General features: G+C 37.9%; 1 protein-coding gene across 1 annotated transcript in view; it reads right to left on the bottom strand.

Moving 5' to 3' along the window:
* The window catches only part of ITGA8 (integrin subunit alpha 8), a 196,806-nt gene that overhangs the window by 130,400 nt on the left and 48,503 nt on the right, over positions 1 to 17,903 (bottom strand). The window contains exons 5-11 of the mRNA XM_059711352.1: positions 16,691 to 16,752; positions 15,614 to 15,659; positions 12,551 to 12,676; positions 11,583 to 11,627; positions 9,069 to 9,112; positions 7,853 to 7,909; positions 5,917 to 5,969 (exon numbers count right to left, since the gene is read on the bottom strand). Of these exons, the coding sequence (XP_059567335.1) occupies positions 5,917 to 5,969; positions 7,853 to 7,909; positions 9,069 to 9,112; positions 11,583 to 11,627; positions 12,551 to 12,676; positions 15,614 to 15,659; positions 16,691 to 16,752 (433 nt within the window). The remainder of the gene's footprint in view (positions 1 to 5,916; positions 5,970 to 7,852; positions 7,910 to 9,068; positions 9,113 to 11,582; positions 11,628 to 12,550; positions 12,677 to 15,613; positions 15,660 to 16,690; positions 16,753 to 17,903) is intronic.

Here is a 17,903-nt window from a genome sequence, read left to right as displayed (position 1 = left end):
CTGATCAATGCTTCTCTCTCACATCTCTCTCTTTAACCCCCTCTCCATGCCTCTTTTTCTAAAATCAATAAAAACATATTTTTAAAGAAGAAAAAAATTCCTAATACAGATTATAAAACCTTGAAGACTGAAATTATATATTTTATAGAGCTTAATAACGTGTTCTCTGTATACAGTAAAAAAAAAAAAAAACTTGTTGGAAAAAATAGCAGAAGGTTCAGAACTAGTCAAGATGTGTGTGATCTTGGGCAATTCACTTATTCTGTGCCTCAGTTTCCTCATGAGTGAATTTTAGGTTGTTTCACTGGATTGCAGTACTGAGTGGTTGTATGGTTTTAGATATGTTACACATGAAGGCACGTTGAGAAGAAAAAATTGTTTGCTAATCATAAAAATTTTATGGCTTAATAGTAGTATTAGGGTCTTCCGTAGTTTCTGTGGAGAATGAGTTTGCTGCATTTGAAACTGGAAAACTGGGGAGACAAAATATATAATATCCAGGAAAATTGTGATAAGGATTTGTTTGCTGTAAATCTCATGCAGCCTTAGGATCTCTGCCAGAAATCTGGTCAGAAATTGAGAAAGACAAAAGCACTCTTTCTCAAAGCGAGGCCACATGTGTCTGACCTGGAGGCATCACAGGACTTAGGAAAAGTCACTGCCACACATGATTTCCTGCTGTTCTTTTCTTGTTCCACTGAGGTTTTTGAGGGACTGCAAGTCCATGTCTCTTTCCAGATGGGTTATTCTGTACCTTCCCTGCGGATGAGTACATCCAGGCAGGTGGGGCACTGGCTGTCACTGTTACTAGTGGTTTTCAGACCCCCATTCTGGGATCAAGTATAATCCCAGACATACAAGATGCCATACTTTTCTTATCTGTGTCTATTTGACAGCCAATAACACAAATGATTATTTTAGAAAAGCAGGCGCTGCAGAGGGGATAGCAATTACACCTTCATTAGTATAAACTCAGACTTCATATGCATTAGCTATCTCTATTTGAGATGAGAGGTTCTCAGTGGCTTCTACGGCATACTCCTTTTTAACAGGACCTCTAATTTACATAGCATCTAAATAATTAAAAACAGCAAATCACATACAAACAGAGAATCTAGGGCACTTTATTTTTTAAAATAGCAATATTAAGATAAGTGTATTTTTAAATGCAGTGTAAAGAGTCCATATGGAGTTCATCTGTGTCCTATCAAATGCTGCAAGGCTCCCAGGGAGAAGCCCTTGTCTTGCTGTGTCACCATCTGTTGAGAGAAATGCATTTACACACATCCCACAGGCCACTGGGGTTTTTTGTTTGTTTGTTTTCCTTAAAGAATGGGCTTCCTAAATATGGACAACATGCCATGTTTTAGACTCAAGTTCTTCTTCGGCCATTTTTTTTCTAAATTACTAAAAAGCTCTAATAACAAATGCAGTTCATCCAGGTGGGAACTTGTGAATGGGGGTCCCAACTGCCCCCAACTGCCCTCCCGCCTGCCAGCCTGGTCGCCCCCAAGTGCACCCTCACCCCTGCTGGCCTGGTCAGCCCCAACTGCCCCCTCTGCTGGCCTGGTCACCTCTCACAGCCGCCCCTCCTCCCACCCCCCCAGCCTGGTCACCCCACGCAGACTGCTGTTCAGTCGTTTGGTTGTGCCTCACTAACCCCCCTGCTGGCCTGGTCGCCCCATGTAGCCTGCTTGTTTGGTCATCCCTCACTAACCACCCTGCCAGCCTGATCGCCCCACACAGCCTGCTTGTTCAGTCATTTGGTCGTCCCTCACTAACCCCCCTGCTGGCCTAGTCGTAGGCAGCCATCTTGTGAGGGTGTGGGGGTTAATTTGCATATTACTCTATATTATAGAGGATAATTTTGTCTTTTCCAGAATTTCATATCGTTGGAATCAAACACTATGTAGCCTTTCAGATGGTCCTCATTTACTTAATAATGTGTATTTAAGTTTCCTCTATCTTTTTTCATGGCTTGATAGCTCATTTCTTTTTAGCACTGAATAATATTCCATTGTCTGGATGTAATACAGTTTATTTATACATTTACCTACTGAAGGACATCTTGGTTGCTTTCAGTCCTTCTATTTATTTCCTACATAGCGCTCATCATGAGCTAACATACTCTTTACTTGACTTGTTTCTTTTTGTCTGTAGCTTCTACACCACCCCACAACTCTCATATAACCTTGATGAAGACAGGGGTTTCCATTTTGTTCTCTGCTATAACCAAGCATGCAGAACAGTGCTAAGATATAGTAGATGCTCAAGAAATATATGTTCAATGAAAGAAAATACAGAGATATTTTCCAAAAGGTACAAAAGTTACTAAATGTACCTCCAGTCATATGCCACCACATAATGTATAAAGTACGTTTTAGCTGTACAAAGGTCACAGCTAATGTCCATCAATAATGAATATAATGTGCTTAGCCCAGATCCTGAAACACAGTCAGGTTTCTTCAGCTATTTTCTTTCTACAAAAATGTGAGCTCTTGGGCACAGAAACTTATTCTGGGCACTGAGAACAATGCCTGGCACATAATAGGTGCTCCAACAATATTAATTGGATGGATAATATGATGTTTGTCTCATTTTATTGGTTTTATTATTTTATCATTTGTTTTAATTGTCAGGTACTTTTAGTGAATACAAAAGATGTTAAATATTATTTTTGAAGTAATGACTTAAACATGAACATAATTTATCATGTTGCTTGGTCCAAGCTCAAATTTAATTTACTGCCATAATCTGAAAAAAATTACTATTTTATCTCCTGCATGGCATTACTAGTATGTCAGTTAAACCAATGTGAAGAGGGAACCAAGATCGCAGTGTAAGTACACTCAATACTCTCATCCTCCCACAACCACATCAAAATTACAACTAAAATTCAGAACAGCCATCATTTAGAACCACCTGCAATCTGGCTGAACAGAAGTTCAACAACTAGAGAAGTAAAGAAGAAAGCACACCGAGACTGGTAGGAGAGGCAGAGGCCCAGAACAAGTTGGTCCGACACCCACATGTGGTGTTTTTTTAAATTGGCAGAGATATCTTGGCTTCAGAGGTACCCTGTGAGGAGCAAGGGGTCCCAACCCCACACCAGACCTCTCAGCCCAGGCTTCAAGTGCTGGTAAGAGAAATTCCCATAACTTCTGGCTGTAGCAACTAGCAGGGACTGTGGGTGAGTGACACAGAGGCTGCAGGAGTCCCTGGCAGTTCCTCTTAAAGGGCTAGCACATTGATTTACCTGGACTCCCTCCCTCTGAGTTCTAGCATTAGGGCAGCAGCTTGAAAGAATTCAGGGACACATGCGAGTAATTAAATTGTCTGGCATCAGGGAAACTCAGGGCAGCTTTCTCCCAGACAAAAGTGCTGAGACTTCCCTCAACAGAGCTGACTGACAGGTGCCATACCTGAGTCTCCATCAACCTGGCCCACACTATTCACCCCACCCTGATGATTCCCTGATATTGCACCCCACCTATTTTGTAGTCGCACCTAAATTGTTTTCAGTGTTCTTTCCCAGATGAATGGCCTGTTCTGGCTCAGGTTTTAGACTTTCCTAAAATCTCTTAAACAAGCAGCAGCTGGACTCGGTGTGCCCATAACTCTCAATAAGTGGCCCTAAGCCTGGTACTAGTAGCAGCTTGACAAGGTTCACAACTTGGCCTCTTCTGGGCACCTATAAGCCCAACACAAGTATCAGCCATCTGCAGATTACTCTGTAGCTCCTAACAGGCTGCCCCAGGCAGAACTGAGGCAGTGGCTAACTTTGTACCTCCTGGGAGGCCCTAGAGCCAGTGCACCCAGTGGACAGTTTCATACCATGCCAGTTTACAAGGCTACCATATACACAAGTAACACACTCAAGGGGAAAAGTGAATACCAAAGCCCCTCTGAGGCAAGTCCTGCTCCATAGGGGGTCTCCTGCACAGCACCTCTTTTGCTGTAGTCACAGTTGGTCCTCACAGCCAATTGACCTGGAGGTTGATTCCTCCCAGTGACACCAACAGTAATCAAAGCTCAACCACAAGAGGACAGTGCACACAGCCTAAACAGGGGTGTACCTAGAGTGCCCATCTCAAATAAGTGGGGAGGCTGAGCCACTGGACCCTACAAGACATCTACTTCACAAGGCCACTCTAGCAATTCCAGGAGACATAGAAGCTCTACCTAATACATAGAAGCAATCACAGGTAAGTAGCCAAAGTTCAGAGACAAAGAAACATGTCACAAATGAAAGAACAGAAGAAATCTCCAGAAAAAGAACTAAGTGAAACAGAAGCAAGCAAACTACTAGATATAGAATTCAAAACAATGGTTATAAGGATGCTCAAGGAACTTAATGGGAGCTTCAAAAAACTTAGTAAGAATTTCAAGGAAATTAGTGAGAAAATCAAAGACATGAAAAAGGACCAGTTAGAAATGAAGGATACACTAACTAAAACAAAGAATAATTTACACGGATTCAAACAATAGAGTAGAGGGTGCTGAGAATCAAATTAGTGGTTTGGAATATGAGAAAGCAAGAAAACACTCATCCAGAAGAGTAAAAAGAAAAGAGAATCCAAAAATATGAAGAGAGTATAAGGAACCTCTGGGACAACTTCAAGGATACCAACATTCACATCATGGGGGTGCCAGAAAGAAAAGAGAAGGGGCAAGAAATTGAAAAATCTATTTGAAAAAATAATGACAGAAAACTTTCCCTACCTGGTGAAAGAAATAGACTTACAAGGCCAGGCAGCACAGTCCCAAACAAGAGGAACCCAAAGAGGCCCACACCAACACACATCATAATTAAAATGCCAAAGGTTAAAGACAAAGAGAGAATCTTAAAAGCAGCAAGGGAAAAGCAGTTAGTTACCTACAAGGGAGCACCAATACGACTGTCAGCTGATTTCTCAGCAGAAACTTTGCAGGCCAGAAGGGAGTAACAAGAAATATTCAAAGTGATGAATAGCAAGGACCTACATCTTAGATTCCTCTACCCAGCAAAGCTATCATTCAGAATTGAAGGTCAGATAAAGAGCTTCACAGATTAAAAACAAAGTAAAGGAGTTCATCACCACCAAACCAGTATTACATGAAATGTTGAAGGGTCATATTTAAGAAGAATAAGGGAAAAAAAGAACAAACATATAAACAATAAAATGACAATAAATACATATCTATCAATAATTGAATCTAAAAATAAAAACAAACAAAGAATCTAATGAACAAAATAAACTGACGAATAAAATAGAACCAGATGCATGGAAACATGGAACAAACTGACAAATCTCAGAGGAAAAGGGCGAGGGGGGACAAGGAAGAGTTTAACCAAAGATCTTATATGCATATATGCATTACCCATGGACACAGCCAATAGGGTGGTGAAGGCCTGGGGTGGGGCAGGATCTGGGTGGAGGAGGGCAATGTGGCGAGGGGGCGGGTGGAGGAGTGGGGGACATCTGTAATACTCTCAACAATAAATATATTTTTTAAAAAGCAATGTGAAGAGAAAAAATATTTTTAAAAAGAGAGAAAAATATTTATGTGCAAATGTTTTATGAATGTATCACTTGCTAAAGGGTGAAAAGAGACACATTAGCAAATTCTTCAATGGCTGTGAAATTTGAATCATCAATGACTATTCAATTAATAAAATTAAAGATAAAACTAAGTAAAAGAATTCTTTTCTAGAAATAGCAGATGTGGGAATCTCAGTAAAGACATAAACTAGATTTACGAAGAATTCTTTAGGGAATATATCCTCTTGCCCTGATACCCCCCAAAAAGTTAAAACAAGAGAGTCTCAATCTTGTTGAGGAGATATGGAAGGATGTATTTCATTAACGGGGAAAATATAACATTTTTATGGATAAGTATAATACATGGTGAATGAGGTGATTCTTATTAACTTACCCATCATTGTTAATATCTGACACTGCAACTGTATACCCAAAATAAGATGCCATCTGCAAAGGACAAAACATAAGATGACATATTTTGTCATTTTCAAAGTCATGCCTCAATTTTCCCTGAAATATTAATCTCATTGCAGCACATTTTTGCATTTAAATTCATAGACTCTTGGATATGGACAAAGTTTTGGAGTCATTTAACCTAACCCCTGACCCAATGCATAATTTCCCCCTCTAGTCCCCTGACATCCACTTGCACACCCTTGGAAGATGTTCAACAATCAGCCCATTCAATTTGTGGACTCAGTTATTAGAATGTTTTTTACTAAAATTGGCCATTCTGTAACTTCTAGTCCATAAACCTACCTAGTTCTACAGATTTGAACCTCACAGAAAAAATATAATTCCACTTCCATATGAAATCCCATATGGAAATATTTTTAGCCAAATACCATCCTGGCCCCTTCTTCTTAGATATACTGCATGCGATACCAAAGAGAAGTTGATAACCCAAGAGCACACTGACACTCCTCTTAAGTAGGATTTACAATCTCTTCTTTGGCCCCTTTATATCATTGAAGAATAAAAAGGGATTTAATTTGGGGAAAACTGCATTTCAGCATCAATTCATATTGAGTTTATTGTCAAGTAAGGTTCCTACGTCTTTTATGAATGTAACCAGGGTATCACAATCTCCACATGTTCTAGCTCTTAAGTTTTTGTTTTTCAACCTATGCTTTTAAGATTTATAACCTTTTCAGATTTGGCCCATTGTTTCAGCTTTCCAGGATTTTTTTTTTTTTTTTTTTGCTTCCACATTCTGCCATCCAGTGCTTTAGCCGAATTAGCCTCCCCACTAAAAGTGTGCTCCACAGAAGGCGAAGATGTTGGTCTGTGTTGTTCAATCTTCTGTCCTCACTGCCTGACCAGGATTTATCTGACTCAAAGTAGGTGCCAGGTGGAAGACACTCTTTGCAGAGAGAATGCATTCAGGAGTGAACAAGTGTCACAGCAATTCAATCCTCCAACCTCTTTTCTCTATTCCAAACATTTACAGTCACATTCTTATTCCTGGTATGGCATTGTGTGGCCTTTGGCCGGAGGAATTTCATCACTTATTTATTAGGTTCTCAGGTTCAAGATTGCAGAAGTAGGTGGTATTAAGGATGAGAAGTTATAGAAAGGCCAAATTTAACAACATTTAAGGAGCTTTTAATGTAAAACAAGTATAAAATGTAAAACAAATCTGGGCAAAGGAGAAGACTTGCCTGATTTTCACTAAACTATTATTACTACTTGGGAATAGTTGTTCAAAATACATAAAGCCAGCCAATTTCACTATCATCTCAGCCTTATTTCTCCATATTTACCACAGGAGTATCACGAGAGCCATTGTTAAATGCTTTGTTGAAAATTGCAGAGTAATGGATAGACTATAGCCACAATTTATGGGGGAAGATGACAAAAATGCTCTGTGTTCATTGAAAAATTCAGGATCACTGACTCTGGCCAATACAGTGGGACATATGAGAAGCCTCGGTCTCCTCAAATGGAATATGGGAACCCAGAACTCACCACCAGGCACACTACATCCAGGGCGGCAATATAATAGGATTGCTCTCAAATCCCAGCAGTTAGTGGCATTTTGGATTTTAAGGGTCATAATCTGTTTTTATATAACTTATCACTGTCTGAAATGATAATGGGCATTTATTTATTTGTTAATTAATTGTCATTCTCCTCAACTGCCACCCTGATACTGCTGCCTGAGAGCTGGATTCTTGTCTGTCAGATGCATGGCTATATTCACAGTGCCTAGAACAGCTTCCAGAACATAGTAGGTGCTCAGAAAATATTTTATAAAAGAATAAATTATATAAATATTACTATATGCTATTAGGACCAAGTGACATTATGTGATATTAAAATGTCTTTACCTGTTCACCAGTGAAATTCTGAATAAAAGTCATATCTGTAGAGTTAATGATTGAAACCTGAAAGCATAGAAATTAGATAGGTTACATCATTTGATATAGAATTAGAGAAAAATTTAATTATAACTTAAATCATTTTTGGAAAAGAGTGATAAATGGTTAGCTATATGTAAAATTAACATGTAAGCTCATAAGAAGAGTCATCTTTTAAAAATCTTATTGAACTTTTTGTTTATGGTGAAGTCTGGGGATCCTTTCAGACAAAATACATGCTTATTACTCTGAAGTGGAAAAACAAAATTTGAATTCAAGAATTCTGAGAAAAATAAATTTCATGGTCAGTTAACTGATCTAACCAGGATTTTTGTACAGATCCATTTTTTTTGTATAGCTTCATTTTGAATAGATTCATGTTATTATGAGGAAAGATATTATTCATGAAGCAAAATTATTCCTTTTAATTCTATTCAGCTAAACCCAAATCCGGAAATATTAAAAGTATACTAGACTTCTAAAAATTAAACACTACTTAAAATATTTTTATTTTAAAAGTTTTTTTATAAGGTCTATTTATTGCCTTTTCCTAATTTGGGAGCAACTAGTTATAATGGATTTGAATAGTATCTCTCCAAAATCCATGCTGTTATTGGGAAGGAGGGTCTTTGTAGATTAAATAAGTTAAGGATCTTGAGATAAAATTATCCTGGATTTAGGGTAGGCGCTGTATCTAATGCCTGCAGTCCTTATAGGAAAAGGACTGGATACACACAGATACAGATGGAAGAAAGCTGTGAGATAACAATTGATTTTACTATTTCCACCATAGGAGACATACTAAAATGTTGGTCATATCAACAGTGGGGTCCTCTGATATTATCCCTAGATTATGCACAAGGATCTGGCTGCCTTCATAGGTGAGTGACCTGTGCAGTCACACCGGGCCCACCCTTGCGTTAATGCCCACTGTCACTGTCCTGACAGTCTTAACCCTTTTGAACAGGGACCCTGCATTTTCTTGCACTGGGTCCCACCATTTATGTGGCTGGTCCTGCACACAGATCAGAAAAAAGAACTAGCCTCCCTTTTAATAAGCAAACAAGTACCACTTAGTAGGGGCTTGCTGTATAAAGGGCATTTTAAAGGAGTTAAAAGTTGTATGAAACAAAACATTTCTGTGCATGCATAAGAAAATATCCTGTAATGAAACCTTAGTACTCACATATCCAAAATTCTGTGCTCCTCTTGGAACTCCAGCAACCAATTCTGGTGATAAAAACGGTCATTGAGAGGGTAAATTACCTATACTTCCTTTACAGCTACACAAAAAATCAGTTAAAGATAGTTTTTAAATGAGTACATCATGTAGAGAGCTGGAAGTTTGAAGTCATGGTCTTGTATGCATTGGATTTTGTTTCTGCTGCAGACAATAGAAAACAGAAGTCCAAAGCTGTACTCTGAGATTTAGCCGTCTCTGTCACCAGTCTCCATGTTTCTGCCTCCAGACCATAAGCCTGGCTTCTCTCAGGTCTGCGTGTGATTTCTGGGTTAAACCTCTTACCCTGATTTCTCTAGCTTTCACAGCAGTGACAACTTTATAACAGTTTAAAAAGTTAACAGTTCCTGTCACACTAAAATGTTAAAATAATTTTGATTTTTGAACATATGAGTCTGTCCCCTGGAGATGTTTGTTGGCAGGAGAATTAGGGGGCAACCTGGCAGCCAAGAAAGAAAGATTCAATTATAGAGATACAGGAAACAACTCTGGCCGGAAGCGGGCAGGCATGCCAAGGCACACAGATCTGGCTATCGATTCAGAAAGAAATGGTTTTGGTTCTTTGCACTCTCATATACCTGGGATGAGTCATTGAAACTTTTTTTCCCAGTCCCTTGCAATAGGGGGAAGTTGGAATCTCTGATTATCAAAGATCTTTCCAGCTCTCATTTCTATAAATCCAACTATTATTTGATTAATAGGGGTTAAAATTTTAGTTTAATTTAAAGAAGAAGGCCCTGGAAGACAGTTCCTTTCCATTCAAATTTCCCTTCCCCCATTCCTGCTCCTAAAGGTAGAGCTCAAATTCCAGCATTAATGTGCTGAACATCAGCAAAGTTGGGGGGTCATGCTGTTAGCATTAATAGAGGAGATTCATTTGGGGCTAGAGGTTGGACTTTTCGGTAGTATATTAACTCATTTAATCAATAAATATTTATAGGCACACAGAGAATACACAGTGAACAAAGCACAAAACCCCCTGCTCTCATGGAGCTGATAACCTAGTTGGAAGAGGCCATCAATTTAAAAAATAGAGCTAATTAAATGGTATGTTAGAAGCAGATGAGTATAGCAGAGAAAACCAAACAGTGCAATGGTACAGGAAGTGCAGTGTTGGGATGAGGAAGGACTTGTGATGTATTAGGTTAGTCAGGGAATGACTTAAAGAAAAGGTGACACTTGAGCAAAGGCTAAAGAAAGTGGGGAAATAAAAATGGAAATCTGCCAGAACTATGTTCTAGTCAGGGGGAAGAAGTGCAAAGGTCCTGAGGTACAAATGTGTCTGGAATATTCAGAGGAAAGCAAGGAGGCCATGGTGGCTGGAGTAGGAGAGAAGGGTAAAGGGATAGGAGATGAAATCAAAGCAATTAGTGATTTCATGATTAGAGCTTTTTAGGTCATTGTGAAGATTTGGATTTTATCCCGAATTAGTCAGAACATCATTGTAAGCAAAGAAGTTTCACAATCTGATTTCTGTTTCTCCAGAGCCACTTTAGCTTCTGGGTTCAGGGTAGACTCCAGGAGGGCAAAGGTGAATGCAGGGGGGCCAGCTAGGAAGCTATTGCTGATACTCTAGTTAGAAGAGGCCATCAATTTTAAAAATAGAGGGTTTTTTCATTATGTCAGTGGATCAGAGTAGATGCTGAGAAGGAGGTGAGAAGTGGTCAGATTCTGGTCTTAATTTGAGAGTTTAGTTAGCAGGGTTTGGTCAAGGATAAGGGGTGTGAGAGAAAGAACACAGTTCAAGGCTGACTTCAAAGTATTTGGTTTGAGCAACTGGGAGGTTGGCATTGCCACTCATTGAAACGGAGACGATGGAGGGGAGAGCATGTCAGTGGGGAAGGTCAGGAGTTCCGTTTTAAGCACCTTACGTTTAGGATAGCTATTTAGAGAGATGCTGAGTGTTGGACACAAAAACTTGGAATTCAGTGTAAGCTGGAGAATTGACACTGGATGAGATTACTAGAGAGAATTCAATGAATAAAGAAGAGTTGCATTATTTAAACCTAGGTCATGTAGATGAGGAGGGGACATTAAAGAGCAATCAGGGAGAGATGGAGGAGCTGCCACTGTCTGAGAAGCCAAGGAAAGAAATGAGGAGGGAAAGATTAACTCTGTCAAATGCTCCTGACAGTCACCAACAGCATGGCTTTCGTCTAAGTCATTTAATCATCTATATTTTTAATCATAGCACGGGACTACTGGACTAATATTTTATTGCTTAACTAGATTGCATAAGGATTAACATTCATTTGTATGCAATTCTTCAAGACTTAAAAATCTATGCCAAAGTGTATTTTTGTTTGTTTGTTTTTCTACAAAATTTCACATACATTCTGGGATTCCATTTATATACATGTTGTGTAAGAAAGAAAATTACATTTGTCAAAGGTATTTTTGGGTCATTTTTACCTTTCTCCCATGTTTCATAAATAACTTACAGGCCACAATGTCTCTCACCTTGCTGAGCATCTCCTGTAAATTCCCCAGCAGCAACTGAATATCCTGTTTTAAAGAAAACAAAAATAAAGACAAATAATTATATGTTCGAAGCTTTATAAATAAATGAGCTATATCTCTAGAAAAATTAAAGATCTACCATAGTACTGCTTTGTACAGAAATCTCAACAAATATTGTAGCATAAAAGATTAAGGTTGTATAAAGAGAAAATTTAATCACACCAATATGAACACTTTTGTTCTAAATCCTGGAAGCATAATATTTCTGACTGTGGCAACAGAGTCTGAGATCACTTTTTAAAGCAGGACTGCTTCATAACCCACCTTGAAGTATAAATGGCGACCAGTACATTTTAGTCACTGATTCATCATGATCAGACATGCCACTCAGAAAGGTATCGCTTGTGCTCAGGTTTTGCTACTTCTGATCACCACCAAGGCCTATTTCCTAATTTATTTAATGATGGTTTTCCACAAATTTCACTTAGCTCTAAAGTGAGGTAAGATCACAAAACATAACTATTTTTTAAATGCATTGATCAAAATGCCTATTAGAATACCACAGGTGGGAAACAATAGTGGTGAAATGGCATTGTGCGGTTTGCACATGATGAATTTTCAAACATTCTAGCAACTGGAAAGTCTCTTGCTGTTGTGGAAACTGGAAAGGCAACTATCATGTTGCCTGCATTGTAGTCCTGGGCAGCCCCACCAATACACAGTATCGATCACTGGGAAAATATTTTATGTGTCAGAGGCTATTACGAAGCCTATAAAATAGCTGTCAAATCATGTAGGTTATACATCATGACTGAATCAAAAGAAAGGAAAGTTAAGAGTCCATCTAAGCTAATAAGAAAACATTTATAAGATGCCAAAATAATATCAGGTAACTGAGGAATAAACTATGTCCACACATTTAATATGTTTGTCTTTTGAGGAAACAAAAGTGTCTTGAGTTATCTCACCGAGGTAACTATCATCGTTGGAAGTTGGAGCCACTTGCGTCTGTTTTTCTCGAGCCAGTTTCCTTAGAATATCCTTGAATGAGTAATTGTCAATGATGTCTGCAATACTGGCTGTGATCACCTGACCTGTGTACAAACAAATTATTACATTAACTGCATGTCTGAACCTCTGAACAACACACACTCCTTTAAAAGTGATTATGGAATTGCTTGCATTTTCAACGATGGATTTTCTTCCTGCCACTAGAACTGCAAGTTGAAGTTGGTTACAGCTGGGAGAGCTTTCCATTCTGATGGAAGAACCAAGGATGAACTATATAATTTATCTGTCTCCCTTCACCATGCACAGCCCCCTACCTTCAAATGACAAGCATATCTAAGAGTGAAGACATCTGTAGGCAAAATTTATGTGATTAAATTTTTATTCCAGGACCTCTAGCTAGAACAAACATCATCCAGCTTTGATACCACCTAGCCAAGTTATAACTTCTTACTCGTGGGGAAACTGAGACCTAAAGAGCTTAAGTGCGTTCTCTAAGGTCACGTGGTGGTTTTGCTCCTAGGTATTTGGCATTACAACGAAGGTCTCCTTTGGCATTCTTTCTAATTAGACTTTTTGTGTTCTCACATAATACAGATGGTTTAAATCTAAAACATTTGATTAAAAATTGTGAAACATAGCTTTATTAAAGGGAAAAATTACAAAATCTTTGAGCCATTTACTTTTTACGCTAAAATGTACACACGGAGTATAATATTATGAAAGTGGGAAACAGCTAGGTATAGTGAGATCCGGAATTTTAGCAAAAAAAAAAAAAAAAAAAAAGGAATCCATGCCCACCAACATTGATATGACCAAAACTTTGGTTAAACTCTCCCATATAAAGCCACTATCAGAAGTCTTGAAATAGGCTTGTATTGGGACAAACAGAAGACAAAAGGATGGCCAGCAATTTCCCACTACAATGTTCATGCCTTCCAATATCTATTACGGACATCTAAGGAAAAAGTGTGATCTCATGCTCTTTGGGAGGAAAATAGAGGGATCCTTTCAAGAAACTAACATTTAACATTAATTTTAAAGCCAAGTTATTCTTTGGGAACTCACACATAATTCCCACAGTCATGCTTAAAGTCCAAAAGGAATAAAACTGTCAAACTAGGCCATAAATATATCCAAATGACTGTGCCCGAATGACTGTTCTTATATTAAGACAATGGTATTTACACATGGATTTCTGAACAATGTCTGTTGAATTTGCCAATTTTCTCTAGGTTAAAGCTAAATACCCACTTCTGCCTTTTCTTGTTTCCTCTAGCTGCTTCTATAAACATTACAGTCTTAAGAGTGAATAAAATCTTAAATTATCTGTCTCAGAGAAATGCTTCCTTGATATGGCTAATTTTTGGCAAATCATCTGTATTAGGCATTTTCCAATTTAAGGAAAGAAAAAATTAAATTAATCAAGTGATTACAAGGCAATCTTTTTAAATGCAATTTTTAAATACAATCTTAATTTTCTATCCATCCACTGCATAAATTATATTGTTTTTCACTTGCAAAATAATTTTTAAAGGCTGAAATGTTAATTATTTGATGTTCATAGTTGTATATGTGTGAATTAAGCTTAACAGTAACTTCATATAAACTTTTATCATCAATTCATCTCTCCTGTATCTTTCCCATTGCTTTTTAAACATAATCAGGTCTTTTGCAATTAAAAAAAAACACCCTCAGTCAATTATTCATCTTTCTCAGATTTTACTCTATCTTTATATTAAACTTTACAGCCAAAATTCAGTGTATATTCTGTATAATCTCTCATTAGGCATCCTGTCCACAGCCATGGCTTCAGTTATCACATCATATAAGTTTGTTGTTTATTCAGCCACATGAGGTTGGCTAAATAGGTTGGTGTGGACCAAATGTCTTCATGGATCTGTGTGCAAGATCATTTTCACACAGTCCCTCCTCTCTTGATCTAGTTACTTCCTACTCAGGGTTCAGATCTCAGTTTCGGATTGCTTCCAAATTAGTTAACCTGTGAATCAGAGGGCCTTAGCCTGGTAGCTCAGTGGGTTAGAGCATTCCGATATGCCAAGGTTGCAGATTCGATCCCCAGTTGGAACACTTATTAAGACTCAACCAGGCTTGGCTGATGTAGTCCCAAGAGGTCACTGGTTCAATTTCCGGTCAGTGCATGGTCAGGGCACATGCACGAGTTGCCGGCTTGACACCCCCCCGCCCCCATAGGGGGTCTCTCTCTCTCTCTCTCTCTCTCCTCAATCAATAAATTTAAAAACCATAAGAATCAGAGTAACTCATCCCCTCTGGCAGATGCTATCCTGCCCCTGAATTCAGGTTTTCCTACTAAGCAGAATACAGGTTGTAGTCCAGCTCCCTATCAGCCAGTGTTCAGAGGATATAACACACCTACATACAGCCACCCTGGAGGAGCTTCCCATACTCTCATGGCACCATCTTGACATACCCTTCCTTCATAGTGAGTATCATGCCTGGGGTTTCTTAATACTTGTATGAATATGCCTTTAATGCAGTGGTTCTCAACCTGTGGGTCGCGACCCCTTTGGCAGTCGAACGACCCTTTCACAGGGGTCGCCTAAGACCATCCTGCATATCAGATATTTACATTACGATTCATAGCAGTAGCAACATTACAGTTATGAAGTAGCAACGAAAATAATATTATGGTTGGGTCACAACATGAGGAACTGTATTTAAAGGGCCAGAAGGTTGAGAACCACTGCGTTAATGCCTGTGTCTTTCCCCAGGTCGTAGCCTCTGTGAAGGCAGGAACAATGTCTGATTTTACTCATTATTTTGTCCCAAAGCCTGGCATAGCCTCAGTAAATAGTTGGTGAATAAATGAATTAAGCTGCAACAGTATAATGAAGTACAAACTGAAATGTTTCACTGAGTTGAGAAACTATGAACCTAGATATGGAATTAGCATAATAAAGAGTCGATGTTTGACGTTCCTGGGCTTCATCCGCTTGTTAGTAATAACAAACAGGCACGAATTCTCTGCTGACAGGACATACCTTGCCAATAAAAACTCCCAGGTCCTCCTACTATAAGGTCTCCATTCTACAAAACAGAAATGGCAATGATTGGAAAAGAAAAATGGGGTTTTTTTAAGGGTGATAAATCACTGTTAATAAGCTTTGTTCCAATAATTTCTTGGACATAAAAAAAAACAATTTTTAAAAGAGGCCTTTATATCTGAGTCATGCAGGCCATTTTATTTTCCTTTTTTGCTTTCAATTATTTAGTGTGCTATATTATATACTTTTAATTTGACTTAACTAAGTGAGTTGAATTCTCTCCCTTGAGAATATATAATTTCAGTTATTTGGCACTGCCTCAGGTAAGCAAATTATCTACATATTTATGTACAATTAGCAGACATGGCCTTTTGAGCCTTGGCAATAAAATGAAAATTCAGTTTCTATTTATCTCAAGGCCACGGTAATGCCTATTTTTTCCATACACTTGCAAGCCCACCTTTCCCAAGAGAGAGAACAAAACCTAGCAAATACAAATTTTCTTTCTTATTTACAACCCCACCTTCTATCCTCTGCATCCTTAACTTTCAGTGGGGAAAGAAAAAAAGACAACAATGTTGATGAAATTTATACGATTTTTAAAACCATGGAATATTTGCCTCCTATATTCTCACTAGACAACTCTGTTTTTAATTTTGTGAAAGGATATGTGAATTTTAACACGTTAAGCCAGTCAATTACAGGGAAGAAATAAAACAATTTATAGATTCTTGTTAACTTTTCAGAAGCACATTTCTCTATTGAGTTTTTGAGATTTCTTTTTCATTAAAAAAAAAATGATAACCTCAAGGGGTAGGAAGAAAAAACTGTTGTTTTTCATCATATGTATTTTTGTATAATTTTAATAGGTTGTCATGTGCATAGATTACTTTAATAGAAATAAAAAGTAAACAATTAAGATTAAAGTTGTCAAAAGAAGCTAGATACAGACCTACAGTTTATTTTGGTGGTGGTGGTTACTGAGGGGTTGTGGGTGGGAGTGGGAATGGGAGGGAGAGGTAAAACAAAAATCAAACAGATAATATTAGAAGCTACAAGACCAAAGGAATTCACCTTATAAAAATCCAGACTAAATCCTGCTTGGCAGTAACCCTGGCCTTCAGGATCAGCATTACCTAGAATAATCAAAATATATGTTAATAATCAATTCAACATATTCTGTCGTTTTCCCTATAGACTTCTAAATGCAAAATTGTCCATATGTGGTTTATATTTATTTCTAAATTCATTCCAAGTAATTTATTAAACATATTTCGGTCTATTTTCCTGTCCTAAATAACGTGATTCTAATCTAGACGAATATCCACGGGAATAATGTCCCTTGGAATTATTATATTGGGTTTTAGAACTCATGTTTGTTTGAGGAAATAAAATCTCCATCTCTAACTATTTTCCAAGTGGCAGCAATGTGTTTCTGTGTTGCCCACATGTTCCTAGTGAAGCCGGACATGTCATTCTTAAAGGCAATGACCTATTGAGAAAGGGGAGCTGAATGTGGTCACCTGGGTGGATGCCTTCTGTTCTGGGGTCACCAATAGGATTTCAATTTTGATCCTCTCTAACAGGAATTTAACTTTAACATATTCTATTGTCATTGGTAAAGTCAATTTGGAAATTGTATTTCTGGTTACAATGAATCTCACATGAACACTGCAATGCTAGTGTTCACAAAGAGAAAACTCTCTAGTAATGGCTTATTTTGTACTCTATTCAATATAATTCACTAACTGAATGTCCAATAGGATCTTATAGAGTGGCCAACACATGGATTCCCTAGATATTGTTATAAAAAGTCTCTAGGACATTTGGATCAGGAATTTACTACTTGTCACTTATACTTTAAAGGAGTTCCCTACAACTTCTAAAGTGCTGAAATTAAAACCAAAATGTAGTTCAGTGGGGATGACCTTAATCATTATATGGTTGGATAGGAATATGTAAATAATATTACTTCTCTCTTATCAAGGATATTCCTGAGTGGAAACTAAAGTAAGCAGGCAGGAAAGGAAATGCACACCATCACAGGAAAAATGTATAGGCTGGGCATGTGCATCTTCCAGAAGCTTTTAAAAAATGGATCTGGTCTTTCCAGCTCTTCCTAGAATGTTTTCGGTTTTGTTTTGCGTTTCTTTTGTCATTACTTAGTTAATTTTAGCATTGTCATCATCCATTCTTTCCAGATGCTGCTTTTATATTTTAAAATAGTTTTCTACCTCATACACTGTAGTTTTTTATGAGATCTGTTTTTAATTCAAATGTCAATTAA

The sequence above is a fragment of the Myotis daubentonii genome, chromosome 1 (assembly GCF_963259705.1).
Source record: "Myotis daubentonii chromosome 1, mMyoDau2.1, whole genome shotgun sequence".
NCBI lineage: Eukaryota > Metazoa > Chordata > Mammalia > Chiroptera > Vespertilionidae > Myotis > Myotis daubentonii.
Note: the sequence above shows the minus strand (reverse complement) of the source record. Positions and strands in the feature narration are given on the sequence as shown.